At 49.7% G+C, this 18,264-nt stretch overlaps 1 protein-coding gene across 2 annotated transcripts; it reads right to left on the reverse strand.

Moving 5' to 3' along the window:
• Positions 1–1,032: 1,032 nt before the first annotated feature.
• On the reverse strand, positions 1,033–17,875 carry LOC128275488 (probable E3 ubiquitin-protein ligase IRF2BPL). Of its 2 annotated transcripts, none has more exons than XM_053014004.1 (4): positions 17,061–17,875; positions 6,040–6,255; positions 3,840–4,504; positions 1,033–3,758 (listed from the first exon to the last, which is right to left on the reverse strand). In XM_053014004.1, exons 1-4 carry the CDS (start codon positions 17,788–17,790, stop codon positions 3,618–3,620), a joined length of 1,752 nt encoding a protein of 583 aa, XP_052869964.1. In that variant the 5' UTR covers positions 17,791–17,875; the 3' UTR covers positions 1,033–3,617. The 2 variants fall into 2 exon arrangements, with proteins under 2 accessions (XP_052869964.1, XP_052869965.1); XM_053014005.1 differs by lacking the exon at positions 6,040–6,255 and adding an exon at positions 8,465–8,518.
• Positions 17,876–18,264: the final 389 nt, after the last annotated feature.

Here is an 18,264-nt window from a genome sequence, read left to right on the forward strand (position 1 = left end):
CTTGCACACCTTTCAGTCAGGATACACTATTAAATACAAGATTTGTCGAGGACTGCTCTACTGCTCAGGGGCTTTTTGTTTGTTATTACTATGAAACGGTTGCATGTTGATTGCTTTTTTACGATCATGGATTGGAGGAAACTATAACGGCATCTCTACTACAACATATCTCAAAGAATGCGGACCGACACAACGCTTTTCGTCACGGAAGCCACTCTGTAGGGCGCCCCGCCAGTGTGTAAGGCCAGTGTAAACTATCTAAATATTTTCGCACGTTGTAACGATGCCACAGAAACAATATAATTCATTCCTCGATGCGTTTCCTCGGTTCTACCGTTTCACCTATCGTCCTGTTAGTGTGAAGTAGTGTGAAGCACCAAGTGGGTCCCTTCCATTCAATATTTGGGGACCCCCGGTCGCGATCGGTCCGCAATCGCAATCAAATTGTGAACGATGAGATGAAGGAGAAGGATGAGATCGATATTCTTATATGATTTACCTTTCATTTACCAACGTTCGCAAATATGGTATCGATTTCTAGTTTCACTAATGTTTTAAGTTTCGCTACTTAATTACATTCACAATACGAATTTATGATAGGTTTCTTACGTTGCGTTATGATTTGTTTCTTTTCCTGATTTAATTGCCTAATGATTTTTAGTTTACTCTGGCTTCAGCGAATATTGGCCGATCCGTCGTTACTCCGTGTTACATACTTTAATATGTACGATCATACACGTTTATGGATTGCTAAATTCAAGATCAATATCGTTCAAAGGTACTTTATCGCTTATTTGCTGATTTACTCATAATCGTCGATGAAATTTCCTAGTTAGAAACAATGGAACGGAAAAGTTTTGAATTGTACAATTGACAAAAGAAAAAAGGTATAAATAAAACCTAATGAACCTGCGAACAAAAGAAAACACAAGACACTTACCTCCACTGTTAATGGTAGAACAACAAAATCAACTTGGGAACGAAAGCAAACCAAAAACCCAACAACGCAACACACAACGAAGAACAACGATCTCGTTTCAGAAGAAAACAATCATTTTCACTGTATTTGCTAAGTCCGCTCGGCTATGTTATGCTGTAGCTCCTTGCAGCGTTTTCGCCTTAGAATGTTCAATGCCTCTCGCTTGCGAATAATTAGCACTACGTTATCGTCTTATCTTCTCCACATTAACGTGATTCATTGTTTGCTTTCCTTACAAGGGGTACTCTACCATAGAAAAGTATAACTAAACATAAAAACAGTACACAGTGTAATAGTATCATGATTTGTATTGTGTGTGCATCATGATTTGATCTGCTTTCCTCTGCTACATATTCCATCCGTTTCGCAAACTAAAAACTATAAACAACACTTACAATGTGTGTGTATTTTTCACTTCCGTCCACCGTAACTCGTATGTACAACCAGTATTCGTGAAATGCGCCAAAACGGTTCTTCCGCGGTCTTGCAAAGAACTAAAATCCCAAAAATTAAATAAAAATTGAACGCTCAGCTACTGTTATAAATACATGTACACTTAAAAAAACGCATCATCGCATCTTAACTCAATCAAACTTAAACGCGTACCAATCGCTTAAAGACTACAATTCGGCATATGTATTCCATCAAAAGTGCAATCGTTTGTTCGAAATTATTTCAACTCTTCAAAATCGAGTCATATTATAGCCCCCCGTGTGCCGGGAGTTCCTCCATACGTTCTTGGGTTGTCACGACGTAAATCCAACGCTTGGTTTGAATCAAACCTTGCCACAAAACCCATCCAAAGAAGCCACCACACAACAGGCGGTACCCCTGTCTGGTGACCTGAAGGTTGGGCTGTTCCAAAAAATGTGCTTCCCAAAAGCGAACCTTTCACACGCTCTGTTTAGACTTTCTTTTACACAAACCACGGCATCTAACACAAAAATATGTTGCAAAATTCCTATAACACTACACACTTCGACACCAAAACGATAGCAACAACGGCACGGTCAATGAATTTCAACACACCGCTGCAAATCGTAGATTATGAGACAACACCAAGAATTATCGAAATGTGGTCAAACGTAAGGCAAAAACTTGAACAACGCAGGCATTATGCACGTAAAAATGTTTAACCTCCTGCCCACACTTCAAAAGCAGAGGCCCCACACGATGATCCGATCATCGATCAGCCTCGTCTAACCGTTTCCGGTTCCACTTTTTTGCTGTTTGCTTATAACAAAACGTCTACCCACCCACGTTGTACTCTGATCGAGGAACGAATTCATAAAAAGACTACCCTTACTAACACTTGAAATGAAACACCACTTCGCTTAGGCTAAGTATGCTTTGTGAACTAAACTCTACTGCACCTCTGGCTTTCTCTCTATCTATATCTCCTAGTACGGGTTGTATTACGGAATACTTAAACAAAATAATAAAACAGTATCATCCCCCTAGTAGGGCCGCCGCTTTCGGGGTGGAAAACGGCCAAACTATTTACATCGAGAGTTTCCACTTCTCGCCCCGGTTCATCATTCGTCGGGTCGTTGCCTTATCCGTGCTGTGGACGAATGCCCCCCCGTGCCGAACGACGGCGCGTTATGCAAAACGATGTCCCTTACAAACTACCAAAGAAACGGTTTGTTTGCTCTTCGCCCACTTTCCCTGCGGCCTAAGGGCGAGCTTCGCGCCGATGGCCAAGAACTGGGAAAACAGCAGCACAGCAGCAAATCCAAAAACCGGGAAACTATCTACACAGGGATGTGGAGTGCAACTCTTCGATTGCTTCTTCATTTTCATAAAACAAAGAAGACACAACGCACGACACGATCGCCGTTTGTCTCTCACTTCCGTTGACCGACGTGTCTCACCGCCGTTGCCGTTGTCTAGCCACCCTTGAGCGTCACCACACGGACGTACGCGCCGCCACCTTCTCGAAGTAGCAGAGCTGCTCAAGCAAACACATTCTGGGATGTGTCCCCGGATCTCGCCATCAAAACTAGAATCATTACTCTTAATGATGACGCTGGTGCCGGTGGGATCTCAGCTGACGATCGTACCGCTGTTGGGGGGAGCCACTGTGAAGTTCCGACTGTTGTTGCTCCCGGTGGTGCTGTGGCTGGCGATAGTAGCTTCCATCACCACCACCTCGATCATCATCGTGCCACACAACCTGCTGCTGGTGCTGCCGTGTGGTGCTCGAAGACATCCGTTCCGAACCTCTTCGACCCACCGCACGGTTTGCCGAAAGCATTAGATCCTGCTCGACCGCCGCCGGCGACTCTTCGGGCACTTCTTCCACCTCGGCCTCATCCACAACACAGCGGTTCTGCTGGTGGGCATCCTCGTCGAACACTTCATCATACTGCTCTTCAGAAGGCACGCGCGGTTGTACGCGATGCTGCTGCTGATGATGGAACTGATGATGATGGGCGACACTACCGAGCTCGGGAATGCCGCTGCCACCGGCACTGCAGCTGCTTCGGCTGCTACTGCTTCTGCTGCTTCTGCTGCTACTACTGCTGCCGCCACTGCTACTGTTCCTGGTAGCAGCGGTAGCGCTAGTGGTGTTGATCTGTCGTCCGGTGGCCGAAACGCCGGCAACGGCACAGTCGGCAACGGTGTCTCGACTTCTCTACGTTTCTCGTTCCTTTTTCACCTTCAGCTCTTCGCCCAGAATGGTCGCAATCTCGCCCTGCATGAACGCCCACGGTATCGTGGAGTTGGCCAGCGGGCACTTTTCCCCACTCGGACAGTACACTTCCGCTCCGGAGCCCTATAAACGGAGAGAGAGAGAAAAAGAGAGAGCGTTAGCAATCAGATTCCTGCACCGTCCACTCCGCATCAGGATACCGACCTGTCGTTTGATGCTCTCCCGGCTGCAGGGGAAGCAGAACTTGTGGTGGCCTACCGAGGGACACTGCACGAAATGCGTATCCTCCAACCGTTCCTGACAGAGCGTACACTTGAGCGTCGGGTTCGGTGTCGGGGCGGGCGCAGGTCCACTGCCGGGCGCACTGTTCGGTGGAGCAGCCCCCGGCGGGAGTCCGCCCGGTCCGCCGGCACTGCCCGGTCCACCGGGAACATTGCCACTGCCGCTGCCACCGCCACCCGCGCTTCCCGGCGGTGCGGGGCTCGCATTGGGACCGTTCACATTGTTCGGGCCGGCCGGACCACCCATACTGCCACCGTCGGGCGGCGGTGGAGGTTGCGACTGTTGCTGGCCTTGCGATTGTGGCGGTGGTGGTCCTTGTTGCTGTCCCATTTGCTGTTGTTGCTGTTGCTGTTGCTGTTGCTGTTGCTGCTGTTGCTGCTGCTGACCCGGTCCCGGTGGGCCGCCCATCGGAACTCCCATCGGAACGGGCGGAGTGCCACCGTTGCCTCCGGTGCCACCGCTACCGTTCGGTGTCGTCGAACCGCCACTGCCCGGCACGGACGAGTTGGGCTGCGGAACCTCTGACGACGTGACGGTCGTGCTTGACACGTGCCGCGAACCGGACGATCTTCGCCCACTGGATGAACCTGTAAGCGAAACGAGAACGAAGAACAGATAAAGGTTGAGTTCGAAAAAGCGACACGTCGTTTTAGATGATACTAGGCTGCTCATTAAGTTCTGAGCTTTTTCAACAGAGGGCACTGCTACGAGGCTGATTTATTTTGGTGATATTGGTACACTCTTCATATGAACGTATGTGAAGTTTCATTTCAATCGGTCACTTGGTTCTTTTTTTACAAGTTATTTAGTATCGACATGTCACAGTATTTTTCACAATGGAAAAAATCAAGTATCGTGCAGTGATTGAATGTTTATTTTTGGAAGGTTTAAAAGCAAAGTAGATTTATGAACGAAAGTAGAAAGTGTATAAGGACTCTTTACCTTTAATTAGGTGGTTAAAATGGGCAGTTATGAGTTTAGACGTGGTCGTAGTAGCCTTCAAGACGATCCATGTAAAAAACGTAAAAAAACAGACACAACACCTGAAATCGTAAAACAATACAGGATATCGTTTTTGAAAATCATCCAATCACTGATAGAAATTAAGTACAAGACCTAGCCAACTCATTGAGCAGTATAACCAATATTTTGACTGAAGTTTTGGGTTCGAGAAAGCTGTTTGCACAATGGGTGCCGCATTTGCTACAAACGCATTCGAATGCATCTTTCTTGACAACATTTAAAGCGTTTTCGATAGGATAAAGTGGATTTTGTGCATTGAATCAACACTAGGGATGAGACTTGGGTCTATCACCATGATCCTGAATCAAAACAAGAGGTTAAGGAGTGGTATGAACCTTTTTGTTCAGTTCCGAAACGAGTTCGTCCAGAAATTGCCTTAAAAGATGTTAGCATCAGTTTTGTGGGATGCGAATGGAATTTTGCTAGCGGATTACTTGTAAATTGATAAAACAATAAATTTCGATTATTTTTGTAACATTTTAGAGCAACTGAAAACGAAAATTCATGAAAAAAGAGCCGGTTTGCAGAAGAAAGACAACCTCTTTCATCAGAGCAACGCACCCTGTCAGAAGAGCATTTCGAAAATGGCAAAAATCCATGAAATAAAGTTCGAATTGTTGAAATATCCACTCTATTCACCAGATTTGGCCCCTAACGACTTCCATCTGTTTTCAAACCTAAAAAAATCCTGCGCGGAATGCGTTTTTCATCAAATGATGACGTCATAGCAGCTGTAAAGCATACTGTGACGTGACAAAAATACTGTCGATGCTAAAAGACTTGTAAAAAAAAAGTAAGTGACCGATTGAAATGAAACTTTCCATACGTTCATTTGAATAGTGTACCAATATGACAAAAAAAAATCAGGCTCGTAGCAGCCCCCTCTGTTGTAAAAGCTCAGAACTTAATGAGCAGCCTAGTATATGCGTAAAAGCGTTAAAATATGTGCGGACGGGTGTGGTGCTTGTGGTGTGTTGTGATGCCCCCGAAAGTTGTGTGTGACGCAACAGAACTTTAAAGTTTTGCGCAGGACTTTTGCAGCCCCCTTGCGCCGTGGCCTCGTGGTGCAAGAAGACCAACCGGAGAAAGCGGAACCTACCGGAACTGTTCGGCGAATGCTGCGAACCGCGAGACGCTGTCCGCGGTGGCGGTGGCCCCGGTGGGCTGGGCCCATTGCGTGGGCTGCCCGGCGGGAGAGTTTCGGTGATCGACATTAGGTTCGCCATCGGGCTTTGCAACGGTGCGACAGACGACGGGGTCGGTGGTGTCGTGTCACCCATCGACACGGGCGGTATCGGTATCACGTTCGGATAAACTGCAAAGCGGAAAAAGAGGAAGGAAAGAGAGAGAGAAAGAAGAGAAAGAAGAGAGAGAGAGAGAGGTGAACATACAGTGACTCTCTTTGGCGTTCCATCGCCCGCGCCCGTGGGTCATAACATAAGGGGGTGCGCGTTTACTGCGCCATAGCCGCGAATTCGCAGTTGGAACTCGCGCCAGAATAGTAAGTCTGTCCACGCGGTCCGACTGGTCCGCATCAGGAGTGTGTTCTCTACAACAGCACTTCGTCTGTGGCATGATTTCGCATGACCTATTACACCACACTTCATTAGGCAGCGGTCCTTTGCACGAGAGCGATAACAAGACGGGACGACCATCGCCTTATCAGCTTCGTTACGGACATGCACTACTTGCCCACCGCGCTAGTAGATTGCGCTCCCCACAAAGATGCCCCTCTTTCACACCGCAGCTTGTCTGGCTCTCTCGCCAGGAGATAGTCCTCAGCGCGATAAGAACAGCTCTAGTTTCTCAGTCGAGGTGGTGGCTTTCGTCGTGTGTCATCCGCGTCTCTTAAACAGCTGAATGTGAAGCGATACGACCCCGCGATGGAAGTGCAGCGGCAGATAAGAATGTTACGCACACAAATGAGGGGTGCTTCAGCTGATAGTGGCTACTACGACGTCTTTTCCGTCCGTCGCAGGAAAGCTGTTCCAATAAATAAATTCAAACAAAAAAAACAGAAAAGCTCCGGTTGACCACCGGCGGACCCCATCCACCGCGCACCTCTTCTTATCAGCGACTTCCAACAACTTCCTTATCACACGCCGGCCATGCTCTCGCCCGCATTGCATCATAGGGTGTGATTGTGGGAGATCGCCCCTGGCGCAGAAAAACATGCGCCCAGCGCGCGCGATGTTTGCTGACCGACCGGACATCGAGAAAACGCCGACCGCTATACGACCCGTACGCCACCCGGATGATAACACCCAACGCACACCGCCGGCGACACCCATCATCATTTCACCAATACTAGCTCTCGCGCTCGCGCATTGATAACGATTATCAGGAACGCAATAAACGAACCCCATCATGCCCCATTGCGAACGAATGTAGTGACAACACCCCCGGAAAGAACAGCTGTATTTTATTGGCCACGGTTTCTTTGTTTTCCGGAGTGCAAAGAGAAAATGCAGAAAACGGTCACATGCGACCGCAGGACATTCCAAAAGTGCAGCACACGGCCACGGTCCAACCCATCCATCCCGGCGAGAACCGGTTCCGGCCGGCCGGGTGTGGATGATAAGGATCGAAACAAATCGTTAACTCACACTGCCTCACAACGGCACACGTTATCTCGGGCTCGGGGCGCGTTCCAAGGGCTTGGAGTTCATCGGGGAGTTCTATTAAAAGGAGGCTGCAGCGGCAGCGGCTTCTGTTGATAGCCAATTGTAGTAATCACTAGACACCGTGTTGTTGTCGGCCAGCGCGGTGTATTGATCATCATTCGTCTTCGAGTCAACAGAAAGTGAAGACCAGTTTAAAGAGTAAAATGGAATCAAACCACGGCCGCGACACGGCACAGAAACGAATGTCAAAAAACCAAAAAGCACACACACGTAGAGGAAGCATTCGAGAAATAGAAGAAATGGAACGTTTCAACTGCCAGACTGCCAGTCAGTGGTAAAGCGATTTTGTGAGTCAACGAAAGCAATCTCAATCTTCAGTCATTGATGTAAGCTCTGTTGCCTCTTCTCTCCGGCGAATGAATGAGATCGTTTTCATAGCCGCCAAATGGTGCCATTATGTGCCACATCCATCCCACCGTGCCCCGTCGTCGTCGTCGTCGTTGTCGTTCTCAACTTAGATATTGCTGCCTTGCTGTCACCGTTTTGAGACATTTTCCTGTTGAGTAATGAATAATGGGGACATACACTTGCGCTCTCTTACGCTGTGTGTCCTTTTGCGGGTCGCTACTCGAAAACCCGAAACAGAACCAAAACACCGACCCGACAAGGAAGACAGATCGCAGCAAATCGCGGCTATTGATCGAACCGGTTAGTGCATCAAATTCGCACCTTTCGCACCGCAAATTCTTGCTGGGCTCACAATATGCGATTTTTCGGTTCGGTTTCGGCCATTTCATTGTGCATTAGCCCCATTTCGTCGTGGCTGCTTGACGTTTACCAGCAATTGATTCCCGCGCGATCGGGAAGTACATTACTAACGTTAGTAACTTTCATATTTACCTCTTGGCATGACTGGGGCGTTCACAAAAATCCCCACGTTCTGTGGTTTCTGGTCTGCAAGAGATAGTATAGAAAGAGAGTAAGGGAAATTGGTATCAGAACAGCATTCGGCGATTGGAGCGCACAACACACTGTCTCTTTTCATCACGAGATTACCGATTCGAAGGAACCGGAATTACGGAATTATTGTGTGCAGTTAGACGCCGGGTGTTTTCTAGATCGAGGAGCAAACCAACGGCGGTGATCATTTGTTAAAATGCTACACACTATGCAGTTCTAAGTGTTAGTAAGTTAATAGTTTAGTTCATCGGCAGGGCCGTGTTTTGTACAGTCTTATTGTTATTGTTTGAGTCTACGTTTAGTTTCGAGTTTAATTTCGAAGCCGTTCGGTCGGCTAAAAGTGAACAATATTAAATATTGCCGAACCCCGAACTAATATGGCTCAAACAACACTTACGAGAACTTAACACAACCAGCACAGAGAGCACAACATAAGACCCCTCGTTTGGCTTCAAACTCGATTCCATTAGAGAGGGAAAACAACTCGGGAACTGCTCGCGAGAAAATAGGGAAAATCACCGCGAGGAACCGAATATCCTTAACCTTTTCTGTTCCAGTTTCTTCGCACACATGGGTCGCGCCTTGGCTGATCCTTGGGGGAAGGGTTTTTTTCCGAGCTTCCGTGAGTCCGGAACACGCAAACGGAAGGAACCAAGGTCGTTGTGTATTGAACAACAGCAAAAAAAATAGAACCCCCGACCAAGAAGGAACACTCCGCCTGTACACAGCTCGAAAAGGACATTGCACGCGGAGCGAACACGCAATAAAGCGCGACTTTTTCTTTTAATTTTTATGCATTCAACTAACGGCACTTCCTTGACACAAGGAATCGTTTAGATGTTAGAAAAAACAATGCTTGAGCATAAACCCTAGGGCAGAGAGTTTGTGTACCCAGGAACTGTAGAGTGGCGCGATACATGTAGGAAGCCAGTTTAAGCCATTCACCTCGATTAGAAGAAAATAAAGAGCCCAGAGCAATGGGATTATTTTACATAAGGCCCCTATGTGTGTGTTTGCCCCGTGTAACAGCCACAAAGGAATAGTTTTATGAAAAGAATAAATTATATTTCAACCAAATTCCTACGCCAGGCCGAAGACAAAGCAAGGGTAGTGAAAAAAAAAACAAAATTATATTGTCTCTGTTACAGACTAGCTATTTGCATGTATTAATTGTAGCCTCTATTGTTTGTTACATTCAGTGCCCACATTCATTATTATGGAAAGTTTCTTGCACGGAACAGGGAGCGACTTCCAGGTGTTGCATGGAGACGCATGATACTCTGCAACATATTACCCCAGGAATGAAGTGCAAAAAGTGTAAGATTGACCACATTCATTCGCCAACGAAACGATTTTTATTTGGCTTTCGCCGATAGTCAAATTAAAGATGACACTCCGAGTTCCATTCAACTGGTGCATCTTGCTGAACTAATTTAAAAAAAATAATGAACAACAAATACTAACGAACCCAACCCAACACCAACCAAAAGGCAGAGCAGCAAACCGAGATTGCTCCGCCGGCAGCTCTCCTCCGTTGCGATGCTGATGACCGAGAGCGTCGAGAAACGGACAACCGACCGCGGGCCACGGGTTGGCCTCCCCGGCCGACCGGAAAATGGAAATAGACGAACGAAAAAATGGTGTATCTGTGTCGAGGAGCGGGAACGAGAAATGTTGTTCTCTAACTGGAATGTGCGCGCCGCCCATCGGTGGAGCAACCACATTTCTCACCACAAGCGGGGCCTGGCCTGGTGGCCCGTCTTCCAGAACCTGTTCCGACATAACCGTAGTCAAAAAACCGAACCGGATGAAAATGAAAGAAACATAATAAAGAAAGCGAAAGAGCGAAGAGGGAGAACCAAAAGTGGAGTCCGAAAACGGAAACGGGAAGAAAGAACGGCCCGAAGCATTCCGTCGCAGAGCGCAGCCCTACTGGAGAAAGGAAAACGAAATTGAATATGAAGACATGGAGACATGAAAAGAGGCAAAGTTTGCGATCATCAAACGTCAAAAACAGCAGCAAAGCGCGTTCAATTTGACATGAGCTCACGGTTTGCTTCGCTTCGCCCTGACAATGGTGGCGAAGTTTGGCACACGGCTCAAACGGCTTGGGGCTCAGGAAAAGTTTTCGTGACTTGTTTCGAAAGAACATTTAAAAGAAATTGTAAAGCGAGCCGGAAATATATTAAAACGTCCAACAAACGACGATACACCAGAAAACATCGGAAGCCCACCGCGGAGAGCCAGGAGAAGCAACGCATCCATCAAACACAACAGAAGCAAACGGAGGAGGACTATACAAACAGCGCTCAACGCACACAAAACATTCACGTTATGTACAGTTAGCAGCCGACCGTGGGACGAGCTGCTCAGTAAGCGCGGATGCGTAGGTATTGGTAGGCAGGCAAGCGAGATAGAAGAGAGTGTACCGAAAAGTAGGTTATACGAGGGACTATGCTCGGTGCATCCTCGGCACGTGCTCCACCACCCGCGGTGAATCGTGCTTCTTTTAACCGTAGCACAAATTTATGACACGCAAGCGCCTCCGAAAGACAAGTGCAACAGCTTCCAATCGAGCCATCTTTTCGGTGGGTCGAAAAAAAGAGAGCAAGAGAGTTGGCTGTTGCCTAGCGCAGGTAATTTGGAAGAGCTTGCTCCGGAAAACGAAACGATAACCTGCCATCTTCCGGGTCAAACAAACATCTGTTCTCGACCGCCGTGCGCACGCATCCTTCCTGGGTGTAACCCCCAATCGAAACTGAACACCTTTCCGTTTATCATCATATAGGTTCACCGATCGATAACATGTTTACGCTCAATGTTACAAGGTAAATAATGAAGCCACACACACGCAGTGAAAGGCCTCAAAAGTGAGTGATGGTGTTGTAATGGAGATAGCGATTAAATGCCTACGATATAATGCACCGACCGTGTACGATAAAGAGAAGGAAAATCGCTCAGCGATGGCTAAAATCCGTGACCAAATTTCATCCGATCGGCGACCTCGAATGGATCATCACCTTCTCTCGAATATTAGCTCCCCCGCTCCACGCGATATAAACAACGCCGCCCGCGATTTCTTGGGAAGGAATTTTAAAAATAAACGATTACATCGCATTTCCTAATGGTCTCTCCCGGACGGCGGCCAATGCTTCCTCAGCATCAACGAAAGTTTTGCTTACAATTCGTCATCACGTTCCCGTTTCCAAAGCAGAGCCCATCGTGGGGCCGACGGCTTTCTCGTTCACCCCTGCTATGTGTGCTGCTGCTGCTAATCGATTCTACCAGAAGATCCTTAGCCGATGTTAAGAACCACTTTTTTTTCGGGGGAGCTAAACAGCGCATTAAAAACGTAAATAAATCACACCAATTCGTTTGGAGCTCTCTACACACCACCACGGGGACCACCCGTGTTCCGGGGGGAGGGGCTGGTTCCATGTGCGTTATGTTTATCGCACGTCCGCGTACATTGTAGTAGCAAATAGTAGCATTCGTATGCGAAGGTTGGAAAAGCAAAGAACGCGCTCGGAACTGTGTGGCCGCGCCGCGCCCAGCAGTGCATCGATCTTTTCGGTTTCTCGCGTGACGTAGTACTAAAAATACACCATCATCATCATGAGCTCTCCCCGTTGGCTGGCCCAATCAATCGAATTAGCTCTGCACTTCGCGCTCGAAGCGGAATAAAATAGAAGCATCAAAACAAGGGAAGGCAACGGACGGACGGAGAGCGAACGGAACGTGATTGACCACGGGAGGATGTTTGGGGGGACAAAACAGCTTGCGAGTGCCTTTGAAACGCGGACACGCAACATAACTTAAGGAGAAAAAGGCACCCAACTGTTATGGCCAAGTGTTTGCATGTGTTTGTGCGCCGCTGGAAAACGCGCAACGCAATACACGCCGCCCCCAGCCAGCCTCGTCAATCCCCTACGAGTAGCCCGAACGCCGTCGCGTTCACAATCTTCTTCTGCATCTTCACGGGCTTCATCGTCGTCATCGTCGCCCGGCATTTCATAGCAAAGGTGTGGAATGTTACCGCACATCACACAGCCTTCTGCGATGTGCTCGGGCGCACTTCCTTCGCGCTGCCCAACACCACCACCACCTTTCTTCTCCCGCCATGTTGCCCATGACCGACAGACAGACTTTCATTGGCAGCCCCACACCGTCTTCTCCGTCTGCTGTCCACGCGACGACGGGACCAACCGTCTCGTGATGAAAGGGCTGCGTTGCGCCACCCCCCGTACTGCCTTACATTCCAGGCGACACATACACACACAACCACACGGCTCGGCTCGGCTGGGCGGTATTGCGTCGTGAGCTGGCTCATCGCTTCGTGTGTCGCGTGCAGCAACGACGATTTTGTCAAGGTAGTGGTGTGGTGTAATAATAGCGACCGGGGGCCATAGTTACTGGCTACTAGAGTGTTGTGGGGTGGTGCACGTCGTGTGGTTCATAGCAGCAACCCGGGGGGGGGGGCCGCGATGATGTAATCCATAAACTTGAACCACGATGGCGAGTGTGAGCACGGCACGACACCAAAACTGTGATGTGATGTGATGCGATGTGTGTGTGTTTTGTTTGTTGATGGCTGTCGCGCCTTTCGGCGTCCGACGACGAAAATCCGCTCCCTTTCTTTGCTAAAAGAAAACGGAACATCATTATTCGCTCTCGATTGATGACGCGGCGGCGGCGCGGTGAATGAAAGCTTATTTTGCTTTCTTTAACTCGATCCAAACTGGTGGCGCACGCCGCCGCCGCGCTTCGCGAATACCGCCTTTACTGGTGTTTTGCCTTTTCTTTGAAGTCGCCGTGAAGTCGTGTACTTGGTTGGTTGATGGTGTGGGGGGTCCGTCCTCTTCTGTCGTCGAGGAACCGGTTTTGAACAAAAACCGGTTCCTGCCTGCTCCTGTCCAGCCGCGGCCACCATCTGACGACGGCGAGTCCCTGACGGGGCGGGCACCACTTGGAAGTTGGAAATAATTCGCGAAAAACGGTCACACCATTCTCTTGGGCAAATATTCGGTACGGCAGCAGGAAGTGGGCGGGTGTCGAGACACGGTGGGTCACCATTTTCTTGAAAGTCCCAGGCGCGCGCAGCCTCCTCGGGCTGCCGTTCCACTTTATTCGAGACACGCGACCTCCGCGTGCGGACGAAAGGAATTGGAAAGAACTGGTTTGAATGAGGCCAACTCCGCCACCGGTCGGTCGGTCGATCGGACACGGAAAACAATCTGGAGTACCCCAGAGCGACTTTTCTGGGATTACCAGCAGCAGAGGGGATATATGCGAGAAATAAGTCGTCGTTGGTTTGTCTACAAATGAAATTGAAGCTCATCGCAGTAGACACAACATTGTTATCTAGGGAGGCAGGCAGCGGAATGTCTAGCGGTTCTTCGAAGTGCTAAATTTGTTTGACACTTCAGGAACTGAAACGCCTTTTGCCTCTACACCTTGAACGCTGATTTGTTCTTTTCTTTGGAAACTCCATTTAAAGTTCCCAAATAGCGCGTCAAACGTTCGTATGTTCGTGCCTCCTCCACAGCCTGCTGTTCTTTTATGAGTTCAGTTTCGTTTTCAAACAGTCCCGATTTGTGTACGAACTTAAATGGTCCCCCAAAAAGGAATCGCAAAGAAATCGACAATAAAAAAGGCGCCATCAGCGAGACGGTGCCTCGTAACTGTACAACACCACCGCTCTCTCGGGGAATCGTCTTTAGGCTTCTTTTGGGCCGTAAAACAACCAACTGACCCGAGAGTGGAATCCGCAATCCGGTTTTTGGTCCCGCCGTGCACCTTTCCAAAAAGTCCTGCTTCCACAATGCAACGCTCACACACCCCAACGAACGAACGAGGAGGTCCACGACATGGGGCTAAATGGCCATACTTGTTCGGTGCTCTCCCACCCGGCAGCACACTAATCTGTCTCATTGGCGTGTCTCGCGATGCGAAACACGTTGAAAACAGTAACCATAAAAAAGGGAACTGGATGTCTGGCTGTGCCTTTGCCGTTCTCCATTCACACCACCCGCCCGCCCGCCGGTTGATGTTGTCTCGCTTTTCCAGCACATAATGCTGCACCGGCGCAGCAAGCGCGCCGCGGTTTGTGCATGATTCAAAACGGTACAAACGAGAAAGAAAGAAAGATAGAGAGAGCGCATAAAACGTGGCAACGGTGCATAAAACAACGTCAACCACACACACACATACGGCGTTGTGTCGTCGCCATACACCTCTGGGCAACGAACGACGACCAGACTTGACCGCGAACGAACCTTCCGATGAAGCTGTCGCCCCGCCGCCCCCAGGGGTGATGGGGTGGTACTGGGAGCGTGTGGGACGCTATGTCAAAGCCATTAGTCAGACATGCCATACACACTGGCGCACACATTCACGTCCAAGCGCAAGTGCCCAGGTGTGCAGCAATTCGCGTGACACGCAATGGAGGTGTGTGGACGACCCGCCGCCCCCCTAACGGGGCAGTCGAGACGACGGAGCCCCGATCCACATAAAGCACAACAAACGAGAGCAGCATATGGTAAATATCGCGAGCACACACGACCGACCGACTGACTTACAACACAGACACGAAGGCTACTGCGCGCCCCAGAGACAAACCCCAAAACAGAGGCTGACATAACTAACAGCGGTGATGTTGGGGATACGCCACAGATATCGATTTTTGGGCCCTGCCGCTTAAAGCCGACGGGCGCGTTCGTTGTTTGTGTCCGATTTTCATGGCCTGCCGTGCTTGGTGGCATCACCGAAACAATGTCTAATTCAACAACGCGCGATCGTAACGAAGAAGGCCATTGCGCGCGTCGAACGACCGACGAAAAGTGGCCCCAAGAGCGCATCTCTCAAACCGACGGAGAATGAAAGTAGGAAAGTAAATGAAACGGGGAAAGAAACAACGCAAAACGGACCGATTTGTTGAGCAAAAGGGCAATAAAACCAGAGGCAATCCTCCGCGAAATTGACGATCGCAGCCATGTTGTTGTTAACGGTGATGTGCGTGTGTTACTCGCGCTCTCAACCTTCTCTTCTACAAACTCTTTATAACGGATGGGGTTTGGTTACAGCAGTTTTGCGCGTGTGTGTTGGCTTCGTTTGTATCTGACACCCACCACAGCCCAAGAAAGTGAATGAAAAACGGCGAGGAGGACGGGGCGATTTAAAAGGACAACCCTGGGTCCCTGGGAGAGAAAAAACAAAGAATCAAAAATATTCTCTTCTACCTGAACGAAACACAAAAAAAGGATGTCCATCATGCATGCCGCAGCAGACCTTTTTCGACGAGGGACGCGCACACTGACCGTTATTAACCGTCTCGGGCCGGGACGGAGAAGTGGTTGATTGTCAGCTGATACCTGCGCGCCCCGAAAGAGCCGGAAACCCCAGCTGCTGTTACCACGGGAAGACCGGCATCGGGAAGAAGCCGCGCGCCGGCCAGCCAGTCAACAACAGGAGCAGCGCGAAAGCAAAAAAGGTCGACCAAAATGTATCATCTGCTCATCGATATGCGCGCTCTGCGCTGCTACTCAACACACGTGTGTGTGTGTGTTTGTGTGTCCTTGAACTTGGCACGGTGGCGCGAGGACACACAGCGGTGTTTGCGTCACACCCGCGCTCATACATTGTGCAGCACGCTGTCGTCCCCACAAAGTCCCCGATCCGGTGTGGGAGGGGACGCGGCATTAATCAAGGCACACGGTGTTTCACTGGCAAACGGCACTATTTTGATCCGGCAGTTGCCGCTTTCCGGCCCCCGGGACACTCCAATTTCGATTTCTCTCGAACAATGTGAGGGGATTAAATTTCAGCCTTCTATCTGGTTCCCATACCCACCGAGCGTCGGATAACGTTCCGTCGTCGATGTAGATGTAGGTTTTTATGGCTGTGTGTCGCCCTAAAAGTATTCGAAGGTGGTAAAGTGAAATTTGCAAAACACAGTTAAACCCGGTTCGGGTGCTTTATCCTTCTTGTTGTGCCAAATTCTAGGTACGAAGGACGACGACAATCGATCTACCCGGCAAACTGGGGTTTTATTATACACAAAAAGAGGGCCGACTGTAAATTTAACTGTAAAAGAATCATCCCATCATCGTTATTATCCCTTTCGACCCGTTTATTCACGGACACATCGCAAAAAAGACCCCAGAAGAACACTTGTTACCGATAAATGTGGAAAAGGACCATAAAAAAGCGATCTATTTTCAAACTTTCTGACTCACACCATTTTGGGGGCACATCTCCCAGCAACGGGACACACTTACACGGGCAACAACAGACCACCACCACCACAAAACACAGTGTAGACGCGACACTCGCTTTATGTTAAAACCATTTTATGCTAACACACGCGGCCTACTACCGTCCAGCTGTGGAAAGAAGGACGGTACGGATGCTTTTGGGTTCGCGTGAGTGATTTGCGATTTTCTACCGGGTTGGTGCAACAGGACTAACTAGGACTAAAGGAGACAGAAGCGGAGAAAAAAACATCGAACCCTACTGTGGCTACTGTGATGATCCTTACCCATCGATTTGAACGCAGCCGTATCGAAGGAAGCGGTTCGCACGGGATGTTTGTCCTTGTAGCTGGGCTGCCGCTCGGGCACGAAGGGTACCGCCGGCAGGGATTCGCCCCGCGTCAGCGGTGGCCGCTGTCCGAGGCCCACCGACGGATCTTCCGGGCCCCGCTTGGCGCTCCCGGTCGGACCGTCCATCTGGTGATCGTCATCGTCCGGTGGCGGTCGTTTCAGGTTCACGGACAGTGCCGGCGGCACGACCTGCTGCTGCCGGCCGCCACCACCGCCGCCGCCGTGTTGCGGCATACCGTGGTGCTGCGGTGGCAGATGCTGCTGCATTCGAGCGCCCGGTCCACCCCGCACACCTCCAATGTCGTGGGGTTCATGTTTCGGCGTAAAGTCGACCAGCGTCGGACCGTTCGGCCCGGCACGGACCGAATAGTGGAGCGGTCCGGCCACCGTCGGCACCGAGCGGTGCGACAGTTCCCCGTTCTCGTGGATACCACGTTTGCCGCCGCCAGCACCGCCAATGATGCCACCGCCGCCCGGGCCACCGCCACCGGCCGAGTGGATCCGTTTCATTTGACGGGCCGTCTCGAGCACCAGCTCGATCCGATCGGCGCCCTCGTAGTTGACGCAACCGCGGCACACATGCTCGGAGAAATCGTTTATCATTGCCCACGGCATGCGCGGCAAATCGCACAGGTAGCAGTGCTGCCGTTTCGCTTGGACCGACATTTTCGGGCACCAAAAGCGGGAGGGTTATGCTACGTAAATAAAAGCTCTTTCCTTTTCCGAACTCAATTCGTCTCCCGCTACACGGTTTGTTTGTTGCGGCGTTTAAATTGTTACTCGACAGGTAAGCGTTATCAAACCAACACTATAAACACGCTCGTTTGTACGGGTGCGTCAGTGGCTTCACTGTTGACAGCAATCAGACCCAGCATCTTTCTGGTAGGTTGGGTGAACGCAATTGCCGTCGGTAGATTGGCCGTCCTTGACTAGCTCCTTTATTTTCTTCTCTCACACAGTCGAGACGAGTATCGCGCGGCCACAGTTGTTCCGAATCGAACTTGTTTCCACTCAGCCACTTTTTCACTTTCAGTATAGTTACGGATCCGCCGTCACAAGAGCACGAAGCTGGTCGTCAAGTGTGCTGTGGGGCGCGATAACAACCGATTCGCCAACCGGAACCTTCCACGTGGAAATGCG

Source organism: Anopheles cruzii, chromosome 3 (assembly GCF_943734635.1).
Source record: "Anopheles cruzii chromosome 3, idAnoCruzAS_RS32_06, whole genome shotgun sequence".
Taxonomy (NCBI): Eukaryota; Metazoa; Arthropoda; class Insecta; order Diptera; family Culicidae; genus Anopheles; species Anopheles cruzii.